Source organism: Macaca mulatta, chromosome 15 (genome assembly GCF_049350105.2).
Source record: "Macaca mulatta isolate MMU2019108-1 chromosome 15, T2T-MMU8v2.0, whole genome shotgun sequence".
NCBI lineage: Eukaryota > Metazoa > Chordata > Mammalia > Primates > Cercopithecidae > Macaca > Macaca mulatta.
In genome coordinates, this window is record NC_133420.1 from 58,174,491 (window position 1) to 58,197,539 (window position 23,049).

General features: G+C 39.4%; 1 protein-coding gene across 15 annotated transcripts in view; it reads right to left on the reverse strand.

The window, feature by feature from the left end:
- INVS (inversin) overlaps positions 1-23,049 on the reverse strand; it is a 236,930-nt gene that overhangs the window by 107,977 nt on the left and 105,904 nt on the right. For 12 of the 15 annotated variants that reach the window (XR_013404658.1, XM_077965649.1, XM_077965642.1 and 9 more), the window contains 2 exons: positions 6,427-6,600; positions 2,883-3,050 (listed from right to left, as the gene is read on the reverse strand). Coding sequence is in view for 14 of the 15 variants with exons in the window: in XM_077965649.1 (XP_077821775.1) it covers positions 2,883-3,050; positions 6,427-6,600 (342 nt within the window). In the remaining variant the exon portion in view is untranslated. Of the gene's footprint in view, positions 1-2,882; positions 3,051-4,979; positions 5,163-6,426; positions 6,601-17,990; positions 18,080-23,049 lie in introns of those variants that run through there. The other 3 variants (XM_077965644.1, XM_077965646.1, XM_015117209.3) reach the window with 3 other exon arrangements.

The window sequence follows — 23,049 nt, forward strand, 5'->3', positions numbered from 1 at the left end:
AGAATGGGACTTACAGGTCCCTATAGACATGGGACCTACAGGGACCTACAGACAGACAGAATGGGACCTACAGGACCTATAGACAGAACAGGCAACCTACAGAATGGGAGAATATTTTTTGCAATCTATCCATCTGATAAAGGACTAACATCCAGAATGTACAAGGTACTAAAACAAATTTACAAGAGAAAAAACAACTCCATCAAAAAGTGGGCAAAGGATATGAACAGGTACTTCTCAAAAGAAGACATTTATGCAGCCAATAAACATATGAACAAAAGCTCATCATCACCGGTCATTAGAGAAATGCAAATCAAAACCACAGTGAGATACCATATCATGCCAGTTAGAATGGCAATCATTAAAAAGTCAGGAAACAACAGATGCTAGAGAGGATGTGGAGAAATAGGAATGCTTTCATACTGTTGGTGGAGTGTAAATTAGTTCAACCATTGTGGAAGACAGTGTGGTGATTCCTCAAGGATCTAGAACGAGAAATACCATTTGACCCAGGAATCCTATTACTGGGTATATACCCAAAGGATTATAAATCATTCTACTATAAAGACACATACACACATATGTCTATTGCAGTATTATTTACAATAACGAAGTCATGGAACCAACCCAAATGCCCATCAATGATAGACTGGATAAAGAAAATGTGGCACATATATACCATGGAATACTATGCAGCCATAAAAAAGAAGGAGTTCATGTTCTTTGCAGAACTCATGGATGAAGCTGGAAACCATCATTCTCAGCAAACTAACACAAGAACAGATAACCAAACACTGCATGTTCTCACTCATAAGTGGGAGTTGAACAATGAGAACACATGGACACAGGGAGGGGAACATCACACACTGGGGCCTGTTAGGGGGTGGGGGACAAGGGGAGGGATAGCATTAGGAGAAATATCTAATGTAGATGACAGGTTGATGGGTGCAGCGAACCACCATGGTATATGTATACCTATGTAACCAACCTGAACGTTTTGTACCTGTATCCCAGAACTTATAGAATAATTTTAAAAAAGAATCTAAGAACTATATTTCAGGATGTAAAATAATAGCTTTAGAAGGAAAATTTCAGATACAAAAAAATGCAGAGCTAAGCATTGCATATACAAAATAATAATACTTTTAGCATCAGAGGTTGTAAAAAACGATTAAAAAATACTTTAAAGTATAGTTTGTGTGTTAAAAACAAATATGACTAACTATTGGACTACAAAAACATGTAACTTAGAAGCTGAGACAGAGGGAGTAGAAAATCTCAAAGAATCAACTGATAAATATTCAAAATAAATAAGGAGTTTAGCGAATTAGTTAGATACATAATCAATGATCAAAAATATCAACTGCATTCCTATACACCTATAACAACCAGTTAAATATATATCCTAGATATGTTCAAAAATGTCAATGCAGCACTGTTTGTAAATAACAAAAAACTGGAAACAAAGTATCTGTCAATAACAGAATGAATATTGTGTGGCTTATTCATAAGATGGAATCCTATATAGCAGTAAAAATTAAAATATCACTTTTACATGCAGCAACATAGATAAAATCATCAGTGGTCAGGCACGGTGGCTCACGCCTGTAATCTCAACACTTTGGGAGGCCGAGGCAGGTGGATCACGAGGTCAGGAGGTCGAGACCATCCTTGCCAACATGGTGAAACCCCATCTCTACTAAAAATACAGAAATGAGCCAGGCATGGTGGCACACGCCTGCAGTCCCAGCTACCTAGGATGTTGAGGCAGGAGAATTGCTTAAACCTGGGAGACGGAGGCTGCAGTGAGCCAAGATCATGCCACTGCACTCCAGCCTGGGTGACAGAGCAAGACTCCGTCTCAAAAAAAAAAAAAAAAATTCACCAGCATAAGGTTGAGCGAGAAAAGGGTATTGCAAAAAACAAAACAAAACAAAAACAAAAACATGCAATATAATTCCTTGTATATCAAATCAAAAACGTTAAAAACTGAGCAATATATTGTTTAAGGATACAAATAAATGTGGTAATGGAAATCAGGGGAATGATAAACACAAGACTGAAGACAGTTGTTGCCTCTGTGAAAGGAGAGAGTAGAATGAGACTGAGAGGTACTCCACTCAGAGGACCTAAAAGGTAATGGTAATATACTTTTTCTTTTCTTTTTTTTTTTTTTTTGAGACGGAGTCTTGCTCTGTCGCCCAGGCTGGAGTGCAGTGGTACGATCTCAGCTCACTGCAAGCTCCACCTCCTGGGTTCACGCCATTCTCCTGCCTCAGCCTCCCGAGTAGCTGGGACTATAGGCGCCCGCCACCACGCCCGGCTAATTTTTTGTATTTTTAGTAGAGACGGAGTTTCACCGTGTTAGACAGGATGGTCTCGACCTCCTGACCTTGTGATCCACCCGCCTCGGCCTCCCAAAGTGCTGGGATTACAGGCGTGAGCCACCACGCCCAGCCTGGTAATATACTTTTTCTTAAACTTGATAGTGAGTACATAAGTATTTGTTGTTTCATTATTATTTATATTTTACATGTATTTTGCTGATACTTATGTCTATTCACCGTTTAATAAAAACAGTATGAAACAAAGTAAGGAAATAACTATAAATTCAGGGAAGTAGTTGCTGGGGTACAGGAATGAGCATGGCATAGGGGGAATGAATGCATTTAAAAACTGGGACATAGGAAACCTCTATGTGGTCTTAAATAGTGGTACTGAAATGTTCTACTTCTTGGGGGATGGGTCCATATGTCTGTTATATTCTTTTGCTTAATAATTTACTTGTATGTCAAATACATGCTTTTGTATATATTGAATAATTCATAATAAAAATTTTTCTTAAAAAGGCCATTCAGGTCTAGCAGTACCATTCAACTCACCAGAATGCATCTCACTGTGTGAACAGCACTTGGATCTTTATGGTTGGCTGCCCAGTGAAGTGGGATCTTGCCTTCAACATCAGGAATCCCAATGTTAGAATCATGCTTGATGAGCAGTTTCACGTGCTCAGGGTTATTGTAGTAGGCACTCCAATGCAGAGCTGTTTGCTGCAAAATCGAGAGGTTCTCAGAATAACAACAGTAACAACAACTAACTTTCCCCAAGCTTTTACTATGGGACAGGCACTGTTACAAGAGTTTTATACAGTAGTTCCCCTGTATCTTTGGTTTCACTTTTCATGATTTCAGGTCTCTGTGTTCAACCAAAGTCTAAAAATATTAAATAGAACATTCCAGAAATAAACAATTTATAAGTTTTAAATTGTGTGCCATTCTAAATAACATGATGAAAGAGTGCTTCATCCCATCCCATCCTACCTGGGACACAAATCTTTCCTTGTTCAGCACATCCCCACTGTAGACATTCCCTGCCAGTTAGTCACCTAGCAGCCAACTCAGATATCCCATTCATTGTCACGATATTAGATTCACAGTGCTTGTGTTCAAGTCATCCTTCTTTTACTTAACGGTCCCAAAGCTCACAATTATTGATACTGGTGATTCAGATATGCCAAAGAGCAGCTATAAAGTGTTTCCTTTAAGTGAAAAGGTTAAAGCTCTCAATAAGAAAAATTTGTTGAGTTTGCTAAGCTCTGTGGTAAGAACAAATCTATCTGTGAAACTGTAAAGAAGGAAGAAGAAATTCATGATTTTGCTGTTGCATACCAAACTGCAAAAATTATGGCCATAGTGCCTGATAAGTGCTTAGTTAAGATGGAAAAAGTACTAAATTTGTGGGTGGAAGACATGAACAGAAATGTGTTCCTATTGACGGGAATTGGGTTTGACACTATCTGCAGTTTCAAGTATCCATTGGGGGTGTTGGAATATATTTCCTTTGAACAAGGGAGACTATTGTCTATTTAATTGCATGCAGTCATCTTACTATTCCTGGGAGACAAGTATGTTTTTAAATTTGCATGTGATTGATGAGGAAACAGCACATGGAACCTAAGTAATCTGCTCAGGGACATAAAGGAAGTAAGTGGCTGAACTGAGATTTTAACCCTCGCAGTCTGACTCCAGAATCTGACCTCTTAGTCATGACAGTTATTTAGTTCAGCTGGTACTGATAACACAGAGAAAGAGAAAGCGGCCCAGTCATTTAGAAATAATCATCAACAAAGTAAGTGATGATCTTGATAATGCACATCTGGTTATCACCAAGGACCTTAAGAACTTGATAGGATGTTTTGAATTTTAATATCTATAAAAAATCCATGCATATGCATCTGGAACCCATTCCATATATCAGAAGATACATTTTAATTTAACTACAATTTTAGAGGATAAATTATTAGACCCAGTTATTGCTGAAAAGATACATTTTGAAAATACAGCAGTACTTGCTTTTGTCAACCTAAATAACAACGTCTCTCTAAAAGAAAATAATGTTTGGCCAGGTGCAGTGGCTCATGCCTGTAATCTCAGCACTTTGGGAGATCGAGGCGGGTGGATCACTTGAGGTCAGGAGTTCGAGAGCAGCCGGGTCAACATGGTGAAACCCCTTCTCTACTAAAAATACAAAAATCAGTCGGGTGTGGTGGTGCATGCCTGTAATCCCAGCTACTCAGGAGGCTGAAGCATGAGAATCGCTTGAACCCGGGAGGTGGAGGTTTCAGTAAGCTGAGGTCATAACACTACATACCAGCCTGGGCGATAGAAAAAGAAAAAAAAGAAAGAAAATCACGTTTATTTGGTATCTGGTAGTAGGACGTTGTTAAACTGTGTACTCAAGTAAAGGAAGACAAAAGTTTTTAAAAGAAAAAGGAGGATTACATAATTGTTTTCAAATGATGATCCTTGGCTACAAAGATCAATCACAAAGATAATGCCAGTGCAAGGTTGGAAGGGCAGTTGCTGGGCAAATGTCTTTGAAGAAGTAATTTTTGTGTAAGGTTATGATGGCCTTTGTGCAAGGCTGTGGTTTTTGCACAGTGTGTGATTTTTTTTTTTTTTTTTTTTAATCAGACTTACAAGCACGAGAATCCTCTCTTTATGGCCTTCCCTGGCTCTGTCAGGTTTTGTTGTTGTTGTTTTAAACAGAAAGAACTCCATTTTGATTTTGACAATGTTCACACTTTATTTCAGATAAAAGTTAAAAATGATCATCTTGAATTTGTTGAAGTTGCTTTAAAATCTCTTCTGCTGTTCTCATCAACATACTTCTATAAGACTGGCTTCCCTATTAGAAGAATTATTAAGAAAAAATGTAAGAACTGTTTAAATTTTTATCAGCCCTCATGAGTAGCACTGTCAGCAGTCCAATCTACAATTAGATAATTTAATGAGCAGGAACCAAGCCCACCTGTCACATTAAAAACTTTAGAAACTGACATACCTGGTATTCCTTCAAGATGTACCTATAGGCATTTAATATGAACAGTCACTATTTAACCTATTACTTTTGCTTACTAACAACTGCAGATTTTTTAAAAGCCGCAAGTATAATAACATTTACTAACTGCCTATAACCACATCTTCAATAAACAACATGTAATTCCTTTCTTTTCCTATGTTATACTTGTTCTGATTCTATTTACTGAAATTTAATACTATGCTGAACCTAACAGTAATCCTATTATCCTTTTTCCATACATATAAAAACTGGGGCACAGAGGAGTTAAGCAATTTGCCCAAGGATACAGAACAAGTTAAGTGGTGGATTCTGGGTTGAAACCCAGGAAGTTTGATACCAAAGTGTAGGCCACTAAACCATTATGCACTTAGGATATTGCCATGGGCATTTGGCCATCATGAGTCTAACCACTTATAGTAACTTATGACTCCCTGTCAAATGTTGGGTTTTGGAGTTAAGGCAGGACTGGACTTTTTTTTTTTTTTGAGACAGAGTCTCACTCTGTCACCCAGGCTGGAATTCAGTGGCACTATCTGGGCTCACTGCAACCTCTGCCTCCCAGGTTCAAGTGATTCTCATTCCTCAGCTTCCTGAGTAGCTGGGATTACAAGTGCACACCACCATGCCCGGCTAATTTTTGTAGTTTTGGTAGAGACAAGGTTTCACTATGTTGGCCAGGCCAGTCTTGAACTCCTGACCTCAGGTGATCCACTTGCCTTGGCCTCCCAGAGTGCTGTGATTTCAGGCATGAGCCAATGTGCTCAGCTGACAGGACTAGATCTGAAGTCTAGTTCTGCCACTTGCATCTTGGGCAAAATTTTAATCTTCCTGAGCTTCAGTTTTTCCATCTGTAAAAAGGAGATGATACTACCTAACATACATGGTTGCTGAGAGGATTAAACAACAGAATTGAAGTGAAACACTTCCCTGAGATGTATGGAGATTTGGAATTGTTCTACCATGTATATATGTGGTAATTTAGGCCTTCTTCCTTGAAATTTCACATCATAAAAGGAAGCATTTGCTTTCTGGTCTTATTAGTGTTCGATTTTGAGTATCCATTACCTTGTTTTTATCCTGTGTATCCACTTCTCCTGGTGCCATAAACTTCAGCAGAAGTGCCAAACACTTAGGGCTCCTGTGCCGGGTAGTCAAGTGCAAAGGAGTCATCTCTTCCAGATCCTTTTGCATCCAGTTTGCTCTGCGTGTAAGTAAGAGTTTCACGAAACGATAATTTCCCTAAATAAAAAACAAGATATGATAAGAAACAAATGTACTATGGGGTCAAATTTTTTTTTTTGATTTTAAAATGTTTTAAGTATGTTAATTAATCTCCTAGAGTAATAACATTCAGAGAAATTGATAAAGAAAAATGCTTGTAATTCCACTATACTCAGATATCAATTGTTTTATTTTTTTCATGTTTCCTTCCAAGAACTTTCTTCATGAATATAATTCACATAGTGGCTGGTCAATATTTTATTGCAAATAAAAGCAACATGTTTTATTTAACCAGTCTATTATTGTTAACATCTAGAATATTTTAATATTTTATTTTGTAGAAAATGCTTCAATGTACATCTTTTTTCATATTTTTTTTCTTAATTTTTTCACAAGAATAAATTATCAGGAACCAAATTGTTGGGTCAAAGACATTTGCACATTTTACAGTGTTTGGTGTATTTTCCAAATTGCTATCTAACAGCAGCAATGTGTAGGTGTCTTAGTTTCAGCACATTTTGACCAACATACTACCTATTATTTATACTCAAAGTATAATAATGTGAAATAAGCAGAGATGTTAAATCCTAATTTACAGGTGAGGAAACTGAGATTCAAAGAAGTTAAATGTTTTGTTCAGGGCCCTCTGGTTAATAAAGGAAGGGTGATTAGTTTTCTTAAAGAGAGCTATTTATGGGTACAACTAAGGTAGAAGCAGCTTATTCAAAGTTTGGATACCAGACTCATATGGTCACCTAAATGCCAACTCAGAAGTCATGGCAGGCCCATCCACTTGCAGGCAGTACTCTCTACGTCAGTTAAATCCTCCAATCTGGTAGAATCAACCCACCTCAGGAAAGAAGCAGGCCAGGCGCGGTGGCTCATGCCTGTAATCCCAGCACTTTGGGAGGCTAAGGTGAGTGGATCACAAGGTCAGGAGTTCAAGACTAGCCTGGCCAACATGGTGAAACCCTGTCTCTACTAAAAATATAAAAATTAGCCAGGCGTGGTGGCAGGCCCCTGTAATCCTAGCTACTCGGGAGGCTGAGGCAGAGAATTGCTTGAACCCAGGAGGCGGAGGTTGCAGTGAGCCGAGATCGCACCACTGTACTCCAGCCTGGGTGACAGAGCGGGACTCCATCTCAAAAAAAAAAAAGAAAGAAAGAAAGAAAGAAGCTTAGTTACAAGGGCCACAGCAAGAGTGTTAATGAGCCAGGCCAACCATTACATAGTAAGTTTGTGTAACATGGGAACTTTGAACAAAATAAGACTCTAAATGTCCGGAGCTGCACGCCCCGGCCATAGCGAATAATAACTGACGATTAAAAACGCCTGAGCTCTATTCATTTCCACCTTCTACCTCCTCCCTAGATTTACCTTTTTCCCTATATTAATACCTCATAAAAGATGGCGCTCTTCCTGCTTCTTCTTCACCCATTTTTCCCGCGCCCGCGAAAATTACTACCTGACAGCGCAGGTGCAACATGACCTTCGACCAGAGAAACCAATACCTATCTGGCCACGCCTCCACTATGAGATCATTTTCGCCTTGGCCCAACCCCTTCCCCTCCAAGTGTATATAAGGCACTGCATTACCGCCATTAAACGAGACTTGATCGGAGCACTGTCTTGTCTCCATTTCTCCTATCTCTTGTTCCCCAAATTCCCACCCCCTCCTCCAGGGCCTGCTTCGACTATCCCGCGGGCCGGGATATCTAAAAATTGTTCTTCTGGGCTCTTTTCTCAGGTCTAGTTCCTCATTTTTACTTCCAGTTGGAGGTTTCTATGTGCTTGGTACCTCAGATATTTCAAGGGCAGTGGGACCAAATAGTATTGCTTGATCAAGTTCTCGGCCTACTTCGTGCCTATTTATCTCTCCCTATTCAGAGGATAATGGCAGGCAGGATTATTTGTCCATTTGTCATCCTTAACCTTGTTAGAAGTGGGCCCTTTTAGCATGATAATGCATTGATGTTCTCCTATGAGGGACTATCAATATCAGTAAGGAAGACTTTTTTTTTTTTTTTTTTTTTTTGAGACGGAGTCTCGCTCTTTCGCCCAGGCTGGAATGCAGGGGCGTGATCTCTGTTCACTGCAAGCTCCGCCTCCCAGGTTCACGCCATTCTCCTGCCTCAGCCTCCCGAGTAGCTGGGACTACAGGTGCCCGCTACCATGCCCGGCTAATTTTTTGTATTTTTTAGTAGAGGCGGGGTTTCACTGTGTTAGCCAGGATGGTCTCGATCTCCTGACCTCATGATCCGCCCGCCTCAGCCTCCCAAAGTGCTGGGATTACAGGCGTGAGCCACCGCGCCCGGCCTGGAAGATATTTTTTAATCAAGCAGACCACCCACTGTGAAGAATGTGCAGCTCTACAGCAAGCTTGTCCAAACCGTGGCACCCGCGTTGCATGCGGCCCAGAATGGCTTTGAATGTGGCCCAAAAAAATTCGTAAAGTTTCTTAAAACATTATGAGATTTTTTGAGTTTTTTTTTTTTTTTTTCTCATCAGTTATTGTTAGTGCTAGTGTATTTTATGTGTAGTCAAAGACAATTCTTCTTCCAATGTGGCCCAGGGAAGCCAAAAGATTGGACATCCCTGCCGTAAGGCAAGATTACTAGAGTGACAGTGAGGTGCACAAGGACTACTGAGAACTAACTGCTTGCCCACAGGGGCAGAGATGGGACTGACTCAGTCCACCACAGGGGCAGAGATAAGAGAAGATAAGAAAGACTATGGCTAGGAAAGAGGATCTGTAGACTGTCTATATTAGATGGGAAGACTTAGAATAGGTGGAAAAGCCAACGGACTCTAATGGATATTTCCTCTCAGAGAGGCTTCCCTTGACGACCCTAAATAGAACTTACTTTGTTATTCTTTATTCTAGTACCTATTCATTTCCTTCACAGTACTTTTCTCAGTTTGTAACTACATATATATTTGTTTGTTTCTCTTCTGTGTGAGCTCCCTCACAAACTGTAAGCTCCATGAAGGCAGAGACCATGTTTTATCGATCCCTGTGCCCAGCATAGTTCCTGGCACAGAATAGGTCCCTAATAAATATTACTTGAAGAAATGAGTAAATAAGAAGAAATGAAATATCCTCTAGAGGTTTTTGTTTTCATTTAAAAATTCTTATTTACAAGCCTGGTCATGGTGGCTCATGCCTGTAATTCCAGCACTTTGGGTGGCCGAGATGAGCAGATCACGGGAGTTTCAGACCAGCCTGGCCAATATGGTGAAATCCTGTCTCTACTAAAAATACAAAAAAAATTAGCTGTGTGTGGTGGTGCAAGCCTGTGGTCCCAGCTACTCGAGAGGGTGAGGCATGAGAATCTTGAACCCAGGAAATGGAGGTTCCAGTGAGCTGAGATTGCACCACTGCACTCCAGCCTGGGTGACAGAGTGACACTCTGTCTCAAAAAAAGAATTAAAAATAAATAAATAATAATAAAAATTCTTATTTACAGTTGCTATATTAGATCATAACAGTTAAGAATCTTAATTCTCAAATACCTGGTATTTGGTTATTCTTACTTTTTAATGTTTCATTTTTCTGAGCTTCATTAATAGTGTACATCATTTATCTGGACTTCTCATTTGATTTGATGTCAGTTCTTGAGAAGGAAGACGCTAAAATTTCCTCAAGAGGGCACCCTGCTCTAAATTTCTTGCCATCTTTTCTTTGAAAAAAAAGTGTCCAGGAAAAACAAATCCGTGTGACACTTCATACCGAAAAATAAAGTTTGACCTTTCTGAACATAACATTTCAAATATTACAGAATAATTCATCACGACCTTTTAAAGATACTCAATCAGACAGTCATTTTGATTGTGAAATTACAGGAAAAGGGAAGGAGAAGAAGGAAACTAGTATATGTTGGTGGGGGTAACGACTGAGTTACAGACACAGTACTTGGCGTATTTACACTTTACATTATTCTGAGGACTCTACCCTCACAAGACACAGTGCAACCCAGTAATGATATTTACTCATTCATTCATTCATTCATTCAACAAACATTCATTGAGCCTTGTTATGAAGCAGATAACAGTACAATGTTTGTACTTCATTTTACTTACTACAAAGCTCTTTAACATAATTTCATCTTTGTTTCTCACAGAAGTATCATCGAAAATTTTCACAGATTAAATAAACTATCCTCCTATGCCTCTATTTTCTTATATATAAAACAGGGGCAATAATGGTACCTGAAATTATTATGCATATGAAATGAGATAAATGATATTTGTAAAAGTTCTTAGAACAGTGCACAAAGCAAATGCTCAGATGTTTGCTATTATTATAAATAGTTTTCCAGTGTGGAGTATTCAACAAAACATAGATGGTCAGATAGAACCAAGAATGGCCCATGATAAAGGGCATGCAGATAGAAAGATCTGATTGTAATATACACAGTTCAGCTGGTGATTAAGAACCAAGATTATGAAAAGGTAAAAGTAAAAATAGTTAGAAGGTTATAAATAGAGTAGTTCCCCTTTATCTGCTGGGGATACATTCCAAGATCCCCAGTGAATATATGAAACTGCAGATAGCACCAAACCCTCTATATACACTATTTTTTTCCTATACACACATATCTATGGTAAAGTTTAATTTATAAATTAGGCACAGTAAAAGATTAACAATAACTAATAATAAAATAGAACAATTATAATAATATACTGTAAGAAAAGTTATGTGAATGTGGTCTCTTTTTCTCAAAATACCGTAGTATTTTTAGACCATGGTTGACCACAGTAAATGAAATCACAGAAAGCAAAACCATGGATAATGGGGAATCACAGTAGTGGTTTTTCTGATTTTTTTTACACTGAGAAAGATGTCTATATTCCGCTTACAGATAATGATGATACAGGACCAACAAAGGCATAGCCAATAGGAATTTAGCAGGTACCCTGGGGAGGAGTCAGCTATATGATAAGGCCAGCATCTCCTATTTCAAATGACAGAGACCCATCAGATATTATCTATGAAGACTGGACTAGAAACAATATAATTTACCTGGACCAAGGCCAACCTGTTTGTTCTCCTAAACAAGCAACTGGTTGGACACAGTGGCTCACACCTGTAATCCTAGCACTTTGGGAGGCCGGGGTGGGAAGATCACTTCTGCCCAGGAGGTCAAAGCTGCAGTGAGCCATAATTATGCCACTGCGCCCCGGCCTGGGTATCAGAGAAGACCTTGTCTCAAAAAAAGAAAAAAAAAAAAAAAGCCAATTGTATGCAAATTCAGTCTTTGGGAATGAGCAGAAGGGACAGAGAACTTTAAGTGCTAAAATCAGGAGAATATTTCTAGTATCAATGGAACAGAGGAAGATACTAGTTTAAGGCAGCACGCTAATTTGACAACCCTCTGAAGGTTGTGTGACCCTTCAGACCCATGTTATAGGCTACATTGCTTCCTGTAAAACCTTCTCATTATAGAAAGTCTAAATACTTCCTCAATATTTCTTGAACTGAGGAGTTCTCATGTTTTTGAGAATATTCTTATAATGCGAATACTCTCTGGAGGATTTGGAAGTTAATCTATTTTTTTGGGTGGAGGGGACAGAGTCTCGCTCTGTCGCCTAGCTGGAGTGCAGTAGCACAATCTCAGCTCACTGCAACCTATGCCTCCAGGGTTGAAGCAATTCTCCTGCCTCAGCTTCCTGAATAGCTGAGATTATAGGTGCCTGCCACCATGCCTGGTAAATCAGGGTTTCGTCATGTTGGCCAGGCTGGTCTCAAACTCCTGACCTCAGGTGATCTGCCTGCCTTGGCCTCCCAAAGTGCTGGGATTACAGGTGTGAGCCACTGAGCCTGGCCTGGAAGTTAATCATTTAATATAACCTGTTAGAGCTATACAGAAACTGATCCTGTTGGGAGGACTGTTTGCTTTAGGGTCTGCTTTTATAATTTTGGAGTGGAAATAGTATAGGGTGAAGGAGATCATAGATCAAAAGAGTACATATGCATAAGAAAATTCTGATGGTAGGTAAGCAGAAGTAAGGGAGCTGAAGTTACAGGACGGTCTTGATTTAGTCATTTAAAAGGATGTTACGCTGCTATGATCAGGTCCATCATGCTTCTGAAATGTGAAAACATTTCCTAATATCTCTGAAACAGTGAATAATTTTTTTTTTCATTAGGTGGTCATAATTTTCATCTAAATCTTCCTGTAATTAACACCAAGAGCTTCTTTTGTCGGTCACATAAAGATTATGACACTTTCCAAATGACATTCTCCAAATGTATGAAAAGGGTGAAAGAGAATGAAAAGTTCTCTGACCCAGAGAATAGCACTTGAAATGAATCTGGGAAACAAATTAGCCCAAAATGTGAATTTTAACTTTATATTTGTGTCTGTCCAGTTCTCTTAAGATGAACTCCTTTTTTTTTTTTTTTTTTTTTTAAAAAAAAAGCATAAAGTTATTTAATGGTAATAACAACGATATGGAGATTTTGAGCAAAATATTTTGGTATTTTGCTTTAGATTTTTCATTTTTATGTAATAAAACCTAACAGATAAAGTTAATACTTCTTTTGTGTCCCCAATTCCATTATCTTCTCTCCCTCTTTGGAGACTACTATCCTGAATTGGGTGTTTATCATTCCAATGAATATTTTTCCACTTCTATTTAATACAAACATATATATATCCATAAATGACATAGTATTGTTTTACATATTTTCAATCTTTGTATAAATGGTATTGCAAGAATTGTGTCATTTTTTACTCAAGGCAGTATTTTTCAGATTTATTCATGTTGCCTGGGTTCATACATTTTCACTGGAATAAGTATGTTATCATATGAAAATAATATATTTATTCTTTTATAGAGGAATATTTAGCATGTTTCTCATTTTTCACAATTATAAACAATATTGTAATGAATACCTTCATACATATCTCCTGGTAAGTACATAAGAATTTCTGAAACTTCTGGGTTGAGATTGCTCTCTAAAATAGCTACTCCAAGTTAACATTTGTAACAATAATGTATGAGTTCCTGTTTCTCCACATCCTTAGCATACTTTGTTTTGTCAAACTTGCAAATTTTTGCCAATCTGATGGTTATAGTTTTTTGTTTTGTTTTTTAATAGAAGGGGTCTTGCTATAGCTTGCCCAGGCTGGACTCAACTCTTGGGCTCAAGCGATCCTACCACCTCAGCCTCTCAAGTAGCTGGGGCTACAGGTGTGCACCACTCTGTGCCTGGCTTACAGTTGGGTTTTGATGTGCATTTCCCGAATTGAGGTGGAACGTTTTTACATGTTTGTTGGATATTTGCTTCTTTTGTAAATAGCCTTCTTGTGTTGTAACTCATTTCTGAACTTGGCTATTTGTTTTTTTGTTTGTTTGTTTGTTTTTGTTTTGGTTTTTTTTGAGACGGAGTCTCGCTCTGTCGCCCGGACTGGAGTGCGGTGGCCGGATCTCAGCTCACTGCAAGCTCCGCCTCCCGGGTTTACACCATTCTCCTGCCTCAGCCTCCCGAGTAGCTGGGACTACAGGCACCTGCCACCTTGCCCGCCTAGTTTTTTGTATTTTTTTAGTAGAGACGGGGTTTCACCGTGTTAGCCAGGACGGTCTCGATCTCCTGACCTTGTGATCTGCCCGTCTCGGCCTCCCAAAGTGCTGGGATTACAGGCTTGAGCCACCGCGCCCAGCTGGCTATTTGTTTTTTTCTTACTGATCTACAGGAGTTCTTTATGTATTCTGGATACTAATTCTTGGTTGGTTTTGCAAATATTTTCTCTGTGTGGCTTATCTTTTTGCTTTCTTTATGCTCTCCTACTAGCAATGAATTCATAATCTGAATAATATTGTTTGCTTTGTGAGCATTAGATTTCTTCAAATATTTTGAAATTTTGTCTGCAGGTTCATTTTTGCTTTTCATTTGTTTGCTTTGTTTTCCTTTTTTCTCCTTGTTGACACATACAGCATCTTCCACCCAGCTCCTAGTCCATTATAACAATCTGGTCTTACACAGATCTCCTGGAGCCCTATCTCCAGTGATATTAGGGATGTCACAATTACTATCAGTGAGCTAGTGAGTAGCTTCCTGACCTGAGGCTTGGATGGTGTCTTGTTTCTGCCATTTCTCTAGACAAACAGCCTCCTCTAAGGTTGTAGCCTCATAGTGAGGCAAAGAATATTCCAAAATTCTAAGAATTTTCTTGCCCTTTGCACAAAAATCACCACCTTTTAATCAGTGAAAAGGAAGGAGGCATCTTCCTGAACCCTATTCTGAAATCATATTCTACAGGACTGCTGTTTATTCCCAGTAAGTGCTTTTATTATTAACTTCTAGACAATTGGCAGCTGATCCTCAAAATATTCTGGATCCCACCTCTACATTTTTTCCCAAAATGGCTACCATATTTTCTATATCTATCTCCCTAGGGCCTTTGCTATTTGCTTCCTCTTCAGCTGAGATAATTACTTTAGCAGATTTCAATGCCCAAGACTTGACTAAAACTGTCTACAGTGACCTCTCTCCCCACTGGAGTACTGAAGAGGCCAGATGTTTTCCAAAAACCAATACTTTGAGACCTACATGTTTTCCAATTAATTTCTTTGCATTCTTGTTCTCTCTGTGTCCCCAGTGCTTATATTTTCTGGCACTGTACTTGGAGAGAAAAACAAATGCTCACTATGTATACAAATGTTCACCATATTTTTTTGTTCATTTACAAATTGGTATATAATTTTGGCCTAGAAAAATAACTATATTTATAATAGCACACACAAATTTAAAGTAGGTACTCTGTCATAGTTCATTTTAAATCCTAACTATATTATATACCCAAAATACATTACTTAAAATTAAAATGGAAAAATAGAAACATGATTTGTTATTAATTCTAATGATAGCTATATAATTATGTATTTATGAACTCTTAAGGCATTTACTGTATTAATTTTTAAAAAGAATTACTATCCCTAGGAAATATATAGGTCACAAATATCAGTAATTTCATTATATCAAACTTTTCTGTAGTGGTTGCAGACACAAATGAGTTTTGGAAATACCACAATAGTGCTGGGAGAGGCAATCTGCCCTGAGCCATGAGTGTCCCTGAACGTACTAATTGGGTATGCCAATAATGCAAAAGCTTGACTCCTCTTTACTGGGACCATTTTTCAGAGTGGGGTTTGCAGTGAGCAATCTTGAGTGATGAGGTAATGTCACCCACTGGGGCAAAGAAGCAGCAGGCTTGCTTACTACTCTATTTACTAACAGCTGGAGATTGCCAAAATTTAGCAGTCTTTAGATGTCATGCAAACCCACTGTGTGCTGGGCCCATCCGAGTCCTCTATATTGCCCCCATAATCCTTGGAGGGGAGGGAAACTGATGCAAACAGATAAGTACTCCTAGCTATGCCATTGGTAATAATACTTTTTGTCTCTGATGGGAGTCTTGTGTCTTCTGCCAGCATCTGCAGCTAACTTATTACCTTGTAAATAGGGTTAATTAAATGCCAGAACTGACAAGACAGTAAAAGATGATAGGATGCTGACAGGGACATAGTTTTCCTTTCTTTTTTCTTTTCTTTTTTCTTTTTCTTTTTTTCTTTTTTTTTTTTTTGAGACAGAGTCTCATTCTGTTGCCCAGGCTGGAATGCAGTGGCACGATCTCGGCTCACTGCAACCTCTGCCTCCCGGGTTCAAGCAATTCTTGTGCCTCAGCCTCCTAAGTAGCTGTGATTATAGGTGTGTGCCCTCATGCCTGGCTAATTTTTGTATTTTTAGTAGAGATGGGGTTTCACCATGTTGGCCAGGCTGGTCACGAACTCCTGACCTCAAGTGATCTACTCACCTCGGCATCTCAAAGTGCTGGGATTACAGGCGTGAGCCACTGCGCCTGGCTGGAGAGACACAGTTTTCTTGAGGAGTAAGGACAAGAACCCTAGAGGCCCATTCTCAGGTATACTCAGGTTCAATGATGAGAAGACCCCCTGAGACCATGCCCAGGTGGTGGGCAAGGTTAAGGGGCAAGTGACCCCAATATTCTCTCTGTTAATGAGTCTGAATGGTGAGAGGTGGGATTAAAGCAAGCCACCCAAATACTGCCTTTGTCTTTGCTCACCTTCCTCTGGGCAGGCAAAAGAAGGAATAGTACATGACCATGGGGGCAGCAAGCTGAAAGACCATGTGGTTGTGGCTGCTGGGTCAAGAAATCTCCAAAACAGAAACAAATGGAGAGAACAATGAAGATCTTGCTATTTGACATGGAACTTTAGGTGGGCTGAAAATATTAGAAGTTCATTTGGTTGAGACATGAGTGAGCAGCTGCTCAAAAGTGAATGTGAATGCAAAACCTTGCCTAATAGGACAGAGTCAACTGTCCTATGTATCTGATTCCCGCTGCAGCCTGACTTATTTGGCAGTGAGGACAAAGCACTGGGTATAGAGGTGGCCACTGTCTGAAGCAAAGCTGCTGGCTGCTTAATGGTCCCTTAAATGCCTCGGCCTGGTTTACGATGCTTTGGCTAAGTTAAAACCTGACGGTGTCCAGTAGGGGGCAGTAGCTGTCCAACCTCAATGACAGCTCCAGGAGACCGAGTGGTAATGACCAGTTAGCCCAGTGGGCTGAAATGAAAAGCCATCACCCTTACCTTAGGCAATACTCCCAAAGACTAGCCATATTTTTACTGATTCTTGGTCTGCTAACAGTACTGTAGTCACCTAGTCTGCCACTTGGAAGACTACAGTTGGTAAATTAAAGATATTCCTGTTTGGGGCCACAAACTAGAAACAAATTGTGGCCAATCAGATACTTTAGGTCACTCACGTAGATACCCACAGTAACAGTAAGGGCCTGCTTTCTGATAAGACCAACTGGAATCAAGTCGCTGAACAAGTCTGCATTGCCTGGTCACTGGAATTTGCCACTAGGATCCATCATCGCACTAGAAAAGGCAATGAATCCACCACAATATACTGGATACAAGTAAAAGGTATGTTTTTCATGCAGAAGATACCACTGCATACCAGACTTATGTATCTTGCTAAGCTGGCCTAGTTTTCTTGTGGTGAAGGAGTCCACATTACATGGAGGATTGCCCTTGCCCCTTCCCAGCAGGGACCTCTGTCACCTCCTCTTGGGCTCACCTCGTGCCTTTCCACCATAGACATTTTTCAGGTTATGGTGTTGCTGCTGCACCACATGGAGTCACTGCTCCAGTCTGATTAGCCTATTCAAGCCATAGCACTGAGGACCATGTTTCGGGGTTCCTAGATCTTCTATAGTCTGACCATGATATGCCTAACAATGAGCCAATAGTTACGTATTTAACGGACATTCCATGCTCCCTACTATCCTCAGGTATTTGGAATTGTTGAGCGCTTGGAATGGTCTTCTTGAAAATCAACTCAAAAAGATTTCTGGTTCCACCTCTCTTACCTCCTCCTGGTCCAACACTCTTGTATGAAGCAGTTTGCTTACTAACTGTGGCCACCTTCAGAAAGGGTTCATTTCATCCTTGTAGCCTCCTGGGAAATAATCAGGACAAAAGGAGTGGGGGATTATATACATCTATTTTGAAAATCTGGGATTCTACCTGGCCCAACCCTGGTTATCATGCTTCTTTCATTTTCCCAAAAGCAATCTTAGGCTGGTTTGTTTCATATATCCCTTGGGTGGCAGCCAGCCAAAAGGGGGCTTAGAGATTCAAGCCTAATTCTGGTTTACCCACCTGGATTCATTTTGTTCAACTGATATGGTCCCAGATCATAAATATCCATAATGATCATCTGATTGAGTGCCCTGCTCACTGAGTCCTTCTATAGTGGTCCACATAGGCCAAAATGGAAGACAATAGGTTTCTACATTTGTCCCATATGCACTCTTACCCTTCTACAAGGTATGGGCGCAAGTAAGGGCAGTTGGAGAAAAGGCGAAGTTATATCTAAGGGACCGGGACACATTAACTCTGTGGCCAAAGAAGGAAAGCAACAACTTCATTCCCTAGGAAGGGAACATGTGAGACCTCAGAGGTACAGGGATGGGGAGGACAATTAATACTTTCTTTGTCCTCTGGATCCACAAGTGCATCCTGGCAAAACAAAGATATAGTTAGCTACCTGAATCAAACAGCAGCTGAGGCCAGCCATCTGACCTGCTTCTATGTCATCTCTGACCATGTGCTTGCTATGAAACAGAAAAATTCACATGGGCATTGGTGGTTCTTAATTCTTTTGTTGTGCTTGATACCATCAATGACAGCTCCTGAATGTGGACCCTCTTGTATACATGGAAGTAGAGGGACTGGCACAACCTTATTTTAACCTGATGTATACAAATCCATACGCTTCTTCTGACATGCAAGAAGCTTTGGATTATGCCATGCATGGCAATTGAAGCAACAACTATTGGTGATATTGCCCATGTGGCTTAGACAAATGAATGTAATGGTGATCCGAGTTTAATGTCAAATCCTGAAATAAAGTGAATTGTGCCTCTTCAGGCTGTATGTTTGTATGTAGGAAAGAGTAGGCCATGGTATATTCCACCTTTGAGTTTGGGGGTTGCTTTTTGGCCTCTGTAATATAGCACCTCCTGTAACTATCTGCAGTGAGGCCAAAGATTAGCATGTCAGTCTAAATTCCCTTGTATGGGTCACAATAAATAATAGACCAGCCTTAGATTACATCCTAGTTGTATAAAGTAAGATCTACTTTCTCCTCTGGGGCTTATTCACAGTTGATTTAGTCCAAGATACTGAGAGACATAGTTGAAGCCAGTATTACAGTATGTTTTTATCCTGCTACTTGGAGTCTTGTTAAGTGCTGTATGAGACAAATTAAAGTGATGGTCCTTGTCTCTCTTGGTAAGATTAATAAGAGTAGCTGATGTAGTGGCATACTCATGTCAAGACAATGCTGGGCTGAGGGGTGAGTTGTTGGAAGAGTCAATCTACCATGGGCCTGAAGCATTCCTAAATGTTCTTACTGGGTATGCCAAGAATGCAAAGTCTTGGCCACTCTTTACTTAGGTAATTTTTCAGGGTTGTGTTTGCAACAAGCAACTGGAGAGAGGAGATAATGTCTTCCTCTGGGTTTACTAAGTGCTTACTATAAAAGTGGCAGATTCCTGAAGCTTGGTGTTCCTCATTTGTGAATAAAACCCACTGTGTGCAGCCTCTGCAACTTCCACATGTTCTCTGGGGGTAGGGGAAGCATAGAGGTGGTGCTCATTCTTTCTGCTGTGTTGTGAGTAATAAACAACTTTGTCTCTGACCCCAGAGTCTCATATCTATTGTCAGCATCCATGAAACAGTAACAGACTAACTTCTTAGCTTATATTTAGGGTAAAATCACACCTCAAACTCTGCAAATAATTCAATATCATTGTAATATGAAATGCATTGTAAGGGCCAGGTATGGTGGCTCATGCCTGTAAACCAGCACTCTGGGAGGCCAAGGTGGGCAGATTGCTTGAGCCCAGGAGTTAGAAACCAGCCTGAGCCACAGAGTGAGACCCTTTCTCTAATTCAAAAAAAGAAAAAAGAAAAGAAATGCACTGTAAGAAGAAGTAAAAAGTAAGATTGGAGAGGTGAGCAGGGGTTATAAAATGGATAGTCTAATATGTTATGATAAGGAGCCTAAAGTTGATCATATTGGTGAAAAGGAGTGCTATAGACTGAATATATGTCCCCTCAACCCCCACCCCACCAATTCATGTGTTGAAATTCTAACTGTCAATGTGATGGTATTAGGATACAGGACATTTGGAAGATGATTACATCACGAGGGTGGAGCTCATAAATGGGATTAGTACCCCTAAAAAGAGACCTTAGAGAGCTCTTTCACTCCCTTCTGTCATATGAGGATACAGCAAGAAGACAGCCATCTACGAAGCAGGAAGCAGGCATTCACAAGACACAGAATCTGCTAGTGCCTTGATCTTGGACTCTCCAGCCTCCAGAACTGTGAGAAATAAATGTCTGTTGTTCCAGCTATCCAGTCTAAAGTATTTTTGTTATAGAAGCCCAAGCAAATTAAGACAGGAAAAAGGGAAGATTTATGAAGGAAATGACATGACTTGATTTGGGTTTTTAGAAAAGACACTGGAGGTTATGTGAAGCACTGATTTGAGGGGAACAAATCTTTAGGCCAAGCAGAGCAGTAAGGGGGTTATTACAGCAATCCACAATAGAAATGTTGAGAGTTAAATAGAAATAAGGGAACAGATCAGTGAAATACATAAGAAGATTCCTGAATGGCTACCAGATGGAGAGTGCTGCCAACAACTGAAGAGATGGAAGAAAAAATAGGGTTAGGGATGAAAATTTTTGAGTTTTTTTTTTTTTTTTTTTTTTCCTAAAGTGAAGTTTGAGGCACCTGAAGGGAATCTATGCAGAGAGGTCTAGCAAAAAGAAAAGGTTGGGAGTGGGGGGCAGATATATATATAGATCTGAAGATTAGAAGAGATGGCTAGATTCAAGATATAGATTTATGAGGCATCTGTATTAATAGTTGCCTCAATTGTTTTCTCAGAAGACATTAATTTTGTGATATAAATCAAAGAATATAAACTGGAAATATGAATCTCTACGCCCTTCTTGAAATACAAACATAATATAAATATCCACATAAATGGCTCAGTACAATGCGATCATGAGTTAGTTACCACTGCCATATAAAATGTGGAGTAGAAATGGATTAGAAAGGAGAGTGCCTTCTTGTATGCTTAGATTATTTTCTTATCTCAGTTGATTTAGATGTCTGTTTGTACTCTGGTTTCTTAGTCTTTAAAGTGATTTTATAGGGAAGCAAAAAATTACAGCAATCAACTCATGAAAGACATAAATTCACTGAGCTACAGAAATGAAACGAAATCTGCATTGCTTTTTCCAGTGACTGGCATTCTTCCTCTTTACTTAAACTTCTGATTGTCAAGGCTTAATTCTGTGTTTTATTGCTAAAATTTCTAAGTACTTAACAAATATGATGAGAACCACATCACTAACCTGCCATCTTAAGCGAACCTTTAAAAATATATTTTTTAGTTATTTGACAATTCTCTAAGCAAAGGCTAAGAATGTGCTCCAAAGACAGAATAGGAGCTTTATTTGCTATTTTCCAAGTTTAAGATGTTCATCCATCTGGCAGAGCAGCTAGACAATACATCAGCCAAGAACATCTCTCTGGCTTGAAATAGGTTCTGGCTCTCAAAGAAGATTTGACTGAGGGAAAGGCAACATCTTTAGTTGCTCTGTGGCTGAACTCTTCTAATATTTTCCCCCAATGCCTTCTCCAAGCCTTGGCTCCATCCACTAACTTGGTTTCCATAGGAATAGACAGAGCTATCAAGTGGCACGTAGTCAAACAGCACAAATGAAAGAAGGAGAAAATGTTACTGTCAAAAAAAGGCTTTTCTCTATGAGAGGAAATTATGGAAAGGTATTCTTGACTCTGAGGCTTCCTTATCCAATGCCAGATTTTTCATGTGCTCTTCCTGACTAATATAGCCTATTTAGATTATTATGAAAATTAATCCCTTCATTGGAGAGCCTTTTACATATAGGAAACTAACCAAAAATACATACTGAAAAAAGTTATAATAATGCTGGGATGCTTATTTCCACAAGGATAATTCTGTTGTGCTTGTGAGGTACTCTCATTTATTTAGAGTGGTGCTTTAAATTGGTACAACCTTTTGGGATGATTATAAAGTATATTTGGTTTCTCACAGTTGGTATTTTATTTAAGGACAACTTTTTTTTGGTCTTAAACTCTAGCAAAAGTAGTTCTCAAACTCTAGCATGCATCAAGATCATCTGGAGGCCTTGAAAATACAGAGGCCCTCCCCCAGAGTTTCTCATTCACTAGGCCTGGTGTGGGGACCAAGAATCTGCATTTGTAGCAAGTTTCTGGGAAGTGCTGGTGTCGCTGGTCTAGAATCCTAAACTTTGAGAACCACTATTTAAACAAAGAACCTAATCTAGGAGTTCTCAGTCCTTAGGAGCTTAAAATAAAAAAGTCTGTTCCCATCCTAGATCAATAAAATCAGAATTTCTGGGACTTTGGAATTAATATTTCTTAAATTTTCAGTAGGTGATTAAAAAATGCAACTGGCATTGAGAAGCACTGACCTAATTAAACCATTAATTCAACATTCCATGGTTATTTTTGATGTAATTAGTCAGTATCAGACTCTATGCTAAGGGTTGGGGAAGCTTTATACAGATGTATGCTCGTATGCAATGCAATATTATAAGCAAGGAAGGCTGAATGCATAAAAAGGGTACAAAAACAGACCACAGAGACAGGATAGAGGATGCACTTAAAAGTCATTCCTTGTGAACTCCCCAAGATGTCCTTGTGAAGAAGGGAAGGGGTTAGAACAGGATGACTTCATGAAAGAGATGGCAGTTGAACAGGATCTTAACTTAGGATCACTAACACTTCGGCACTCCTCGATGTCTCCATCTTGTTCCTGCTCCCAATTTCTTTGATAT